General features: G+C 42.5%; 1 protein-coding gene across 1 annotated transcript; it reads right to left on the reverse strand.

The window, feature by feature from the left end:
• Window positions 1–2121: 2121 nt before the first annotated feature.
• LOC135470655 (zinc finger protein 862-like) lies at window positions 2122–4805 on the reverse strand. Its single transcript, XM_064749689.1, has 2 exons — window positions 4468–4805; window positions 2122–4216 (listed from the first exon to the last, which is right to left on the reverse strand). Exons 1-2 carry the CDS (start codon window positions 4803–4805, stop codon window positions 2122–2124), a joined length of 2433 nt encoding a protein of 810 aa, XP_064605759.1.
• Between the last annotated feature and the right edge of the window lie 1358 nt (window positions 4806–6163).

Consider the following 6163-nt stretch of genomic DNA (forward strand, 5'->3'; position numbering starts at 1 on the left):
CAACTAATGACTATTATAATAGAACGCTTTTCCTAACATAGATTGTTTGATATCCTATGCATTTTGTAATCCAGTTTGTCTATATGATTTACTATTTCTGACAACAGTTTTCAGAAATCTGTCACTATGTTTAAAGGAGAAGAAAATTTAAATATCAAACAAATACCATTGAAAAGAGTATGCACTTCCTCGCAGGTGCATGCCATAAAAAAATCTAAAATGTACCTGAAGTTGATAAATTATAAATAAAGTCAGCGCCAAAATCCACTGTGGGCGACTCCATTTTGCCTAAAAACTAGACCTGAAGTCTTCTGTGTAGGAGAATTGCAGCCCTCGACATAAGGATAATTATGGTGATCGAGAAATCGATCCCCCGACCTAACGTTCAGGTGATCGGACATTTGATCTCCCCCAAATTCTTTGGTAACCGATCGATCCCCTGTATCGATTACGTAGGTTTCGAGAACCAAAATTGTTCCTTGTAATATACAGGTATGCCGTGAAGTTCATGTACACAATGATATATATGTATGCTCTGCATTATTTAATTTTGTTAGAGGGCTTCCCGTCTGTTTTCAGAAGTAACTAGTCCCAGTCTCGCTGCAGTCGCTGGTACGCCGTCCATGAAACCCACTGGCAATCGCAGCGAAGTCCGAGTGGTGGGTTTAACTGGCGAATTGATTGGAGCAATGTCTATGGTGTTTGACGTACTGATCGTGTAAAAAATGAAGAATTTATCATTGTCACTACTGATCACATTATTGTTGTATTTGTATTAGAAATAAACGTACCCAGTACTCCAAGCAGGTAATGAAATAATACAAATCCTGCTCTGGAAGGCATAATGTCTCCAGCACGTTCCCGCGCAAAGCTGACTGCTGCGAGAGGGTCACACGGGGTGGGTAAGTTTTGAAGTTGCGTAAAGAAATGTCTTTCGAAAAGTAATGATACAACTTGTAAATGTTGCTTGAATATTCTCAATTCACTATTTCTACAAAACATGACGTGTCCCGATTGCTGCTACCACAGAAAATCAGCGGAACCAAGCATTAAATAATAATGACATTAGTTCGAGTCGAAAACCCCCTACGCTAGCATGCTTTTGGACTCGCCCACACTTCCAGTCAATCAGTTACAGGCGGGGACTGCCACGGTGAAATTTAACCACTCAAAATTGAAAGTTTCGTATTCCTAACTTGTTATGCGATCTGTCTAAAGCAGACTTATGACTACCAGCCTGCGGTATATACGCATAAGTTATAGAACGTAATTATTGAATTTAAATACAAGGATTGATTGATGCATGTAGATCATGGCGATGTCTACAAACATTTCACTCACGCCATGTGGATTCGCAGTCAGTATTTTGGCAAGATAGGAGGTGAAGGAGAACATTGACTTTTCTACAATGAGGATAAATATGCATGACATATCTACCTGGCGTATCCGTTGCTATACCTATTTTTGCAAAAACTATTTTTCAAATGACTCATATCGGCCGGAGTTTTCGTTACTTCGCGTTGTTACCGTTTGGAGTTGTAATTGTATGTTAACATACCACGAAAGAACCAATGCTGGCGCAAGTCTTTGAAAAATAGCCTTCTGTACGTTTGTCTTTAATACAGGCGCAGTTGAATATGTAACAAAACCACACAATCATACTTAAATGGTTTTAATGTAAAAGACATAACATATAAGACGTTATTGCATTGAAATGCCAGGTCCCCCGAGGTGTATGTCATCACACACACGACTTCGTTACAAACGTTATATATATATATATTATATGCATGTATTTAAGTTTGCGATAAAAGGTAAAAAAATGAGTTTAAATAAGTAATCAATGTGCAAGAATGATACGACGTCCACACACATTATCATATATATTATACATGTATGTTGTAGAAATATTTTAGTTCAAAGCAAAACGTTAAAAATTCAAAACCAAATAAACGAGATCTGCACAAAAGTCATTCTTTCCTGTTGAAGTAATAACGTGTTGACGTGAAAAGTTCAGCCATGATTATGTAACAGTCAATCAACAAAGTCAGTGCAAGGCAAAGAACTAAATTTAATGGCACCTAGCTAAAGTTTTACACTTTTATGTAGGCGATCTTGTTTTTAATCACTCAGAATCTCCTCTTCGAATTCCATCGGCATTTCCACTGATTCGACATCGCTTATTTCTGAATCATCAGACACACTGTCTGCGTCACTATCAGTTTCTGAAATATACAGATGACTGTCATCCTCTAACAGAGGATTTCGGCTGGATGAGAATGGAGTGGGCATTATGGCTGGTCCAGGCTCGCTAGAACCTCCAGATTTGGCGACTTGCTTCGCCTTTCCACTTTTTCTTCTTGGTGTTGACAGATACTGTGACACTGCTCTATCCACCAGGCTTGTTTCATACTCGCTGTCCAGTTTTTCGAGCGATGGCAAGTTTATCCTGAGTACAAGCAGGTCATCCAGTGTACCCTTGCTCATGGACGTTCTGGCATCTGTCAAGGTCCGGCCGCAAACACTGAAACCGCGTTCCACCGTTGCAGAACTCCAAGCAAAACAAAGGCACAATTCTATCAGCAGTAGGATGTTGGGATACTTAGAGACATAATGCTGAAAGACTGTTTTCCACAGCTGCAAGGGGTTGCGGAATTTTCTGTACTTCGCAGCAACAACGGCCTTCAGCTGTCTGAACTCCGATTGGGCCTTTTTCATGTCGTACTCATGATACCCCAGCGGCTCTTGAAAATGCTCACTCAGCTTCTGGATTTTGTCAAGACCAAATGTCTTTTCTTCGAAGTCCCAGCATCTGTGGTCAGCTATTTGAACAGATGCATAGATTTCTTGTTCAGAGAGGAAAGGAGCAAATCTCGCATCAATAGCTTCAGATATTGCTGGGATCAGAGTCTCTTTAACTCTCCGGACATTTGCTTTTCCTTGGCGCACAAACTTGATGTCGTAGTCCTGTTTCACAATAGTGCAGTATTTTTCGACCTGTCTCTTTTGTTTTTCGTTTAGTTTTTCCTTGAAGGCAAGCGTCGCTGGCAAGTTTGTTGCTTTGGCCGATAGTTTCACACTGTCACTCTCGGCTGTCCCTTCCGTATCGAACGGCAAGTCTTCTTCAGTTGCCGTCAATTCACGAAGGTTGGTTTTTGCCTCTGAAATCGATTCAATGACGTCTGTTATTAGTGACGTTGGGGTTTGCAGGACGTATGACATTTGAGCTGTGACCCTCAGGACTTGCATGTAGAAGTTAAGACTGCTGAGATAGGAGTATGACAAGAACTTTCGTAGGTATCCACGGAGTTTTGCTACCGTTTCTGTCTTGCACGCGCCTGGTGTTTCTATCATATTTTCACAATACAAGCAGAGGGGCAAAAAGTTAATCACCATGGCCTTGCATGCCCTGTACTTGTGATTTTGAAATCTCGTCCCGTGCGCCTTCGTGAAAGCGACGCAAGTAACGCCCAATGCGATTGCTGTCGCTGTGAATATTCGTTTGGCTTTGCCACTGTTTCTGAAGTGATAATACATTTGTGTCATGATTTCGTCCACTTCTTCGAACGATTTGTCAGAGGCAAAGGCATCTTTAATGGCCAACTCCAGACGATGGTTTGAACAATGTACCACGAGCAGCCACTCTCGTTCAGCCTTCAGTTGGGTACATGCGCCATTATATTTCCCCATGTTTACACTGGCGCCGTCAGTGCAGATGCTCACCATCAGTTTGTCATGCCTTTCCTTCGGCACCTCACAGGAATCCAAAAATGCCTGATCGTAGGCCTGCTTTAAACTTCGAGCATCTTCCCCTCCGATCTCGGCCATATCCTGGCACTTTACAAGGAGCTCTACAGTGCATCCGTTCACTGCAATTTTTGCATAGATTAGCTCCTTTTCTGAACCCGTCTTCCTGGCCTGGGAGCCGTCCATAAGGCCCGAGAAGAAGTTGGAGCGGAGCAGCATTTTTGCAATGTCCTGTCGGAGTATTGCGGCCATTATAGAAACGAACTGGCGACAACATTTGTCAGTGTCTTTTCCGCTTAACAGTTTGATTCCATTCTTGCGCTGTAGCGTAACAAGACTACGAAAGTCAGAAAACGGCCTTTCATGCCGGACAATGCAAAGGGCGGTGTTGAATAGGTGCCTATATGCTGTGCTTGAAGTTTGGTCGATAAGAATATCAATGCGGCGTTGACCAGATCCACTGGGAGGCCTTAAACAAAAGGGAGAGAAAATCATTTAGAAACTCGAGCTTAAACATTACAAATTATAATCTATATACGATGAACAACACATGCACACCAGTGTAACTATATGCATACGGCACCTATATTTTAAATATTTTCGTGATTATATTTAACAAGTTATTATTATATTCTACATTATTACATCAGTGTGTATCATTTTCCTATACAGTTACATTTATTTTAAACTTTAAATTTAATGTCTTTAAATGGTACGTACCCTGCCTGTGGAGCACTGCTCGTTGATGCCACGGGTGATTTGCCAAATCTTTGCTTGGCCCAGTCATGCAGTCCACCAGGTTTGATATGACGAGATAAGTTTCCTCGGTGGACGCACTCAACACCGTCTGCCAGGTTCACAATGCCATTAAACGCTGCACCTTTCACATTTCGCCTTGCCGCCTCTGCCCTGATAGCTGCCAAGTTGTCCGCACATATTTTGCACTGCAGTTTAGTGATATTACCATCACTGTCAGTTGCCAAAACTCTGAACTCTTCCTTGAAAGGCCACTTTTCGAAGGTTTTTTGATGGACAGTCTCTGGCTTTTTGGTAGCCATCAAAACATATTTATACACAAATAACGATTAAAATCTAAGCAATATTCGTCAGCTCCTCAAAAGATTCTGCTCGACGTAGCGCCAATATTCCGCTCTGGACTGTGACAAACATCTACAGCGCGGCGCCTCTGTCAATATTCTAATTAGCAGTTAAAACGATTGGCTATTATTTCTGGCGACCGTTGACCCAACGGTGGAATGCCATGGACTTTAACCTTGTTTTGATTACCTTGTTTTGCGATCGAGTAAACGGACACATGTACACATATATTGCATTCTATTAATACATACATGTACATTGTCTTTCCAGCAGAACCGATATCAATAGAATAAGAGATGGACAGATATGAATATGAAGACAAAAACTTAGCTGGCATTGTTTTAATCGCCTGAAAGAGACGCGGCACCAGATTTCTAGACAGCAGCAGAACAAGGGACCTTTGAGTTTAGGTTTGCAAGCCAATTCAAGCAAAATAATCCATGCAATGCATTTTAAGATTGGCCTTGTGATATATGATACAAGTACGTATTCTCTTCAAAGTTTTCATTGACAGTTATGAAATTCCTAGATCGAAGTACAACACACGCGTATTGGAACAACCTCACCACCCCTTTAGTTTCCAATAATTGGAATCGTCCAGATCACAGCATATGCATGCCTGTCAGTGTTGTTGGACCCTAAACTTCTGGTTGGTAAAGATACATGGGTATCAGTGAACGTTAAACTACACCTTCTGTGCGCCGCGCTTGGACAGTGACCCAATTAACTGTTTTATTTTTGTGATGACCAAATGTCTTTTGCGTCCTGACCCACGGCTCATAGCGCATGCATGCATTTCCCTTCGCGCCGCACTGCGACAAGCTCCCCTTTGACTGAGCGGTTGCATTTTCGGCAGCGGCAGACACTACGTACACGTTCACTCCTAATCTGCCGAAATTATTTATCGGTCCCCTGTGGCTTTTATGGTAACCGACGTTTCGGTCCCCCTTTTTTCGAATGAGGTGATCGACACGTGATCGGTCGGTTCGATCTCCTCTTATGTCGAGGGCTGTTTTGGGGGCCTCAGTCGCCGAGGATGTCAGCGTGCCAAGACGGAGCAATGATCCTGGAGCCTCAACAATGCGATCGCTGTGAGCTCAAGTCCAGCTCATTCTGGCTTCCTCTGCGGCCGCGCGTGGAAATGTCTGCAACAACCTGCGGGTCGTGGGTATATTAATATCGTATATTAATTCAAACATATTAAATTATTATTGTTAAATAAACATCGGCGTATAATGGCTTTCCTGACCCACGCACTAGGGTTTCTGGGGGCCTCCTTGGCTCAGTTGACTAGCGCGCAGCGTAATGGCCCAGGAGC

This window comes from Liolophura sinensis, chromosome 7, assembly GCF_032854445.1.
Source record: "Liolophura sinensis isolate JHLJ2023 chromosome 7, CUHK_Ljap_v2, whole genome shotgun sequence".
Classification (NCBI taxonomy): Eukaryota; Metazoa; Mollusca; class Polyplacophora; order Chitonida; family Chitonidae; genus Liolophura; species Liolophura sinensis.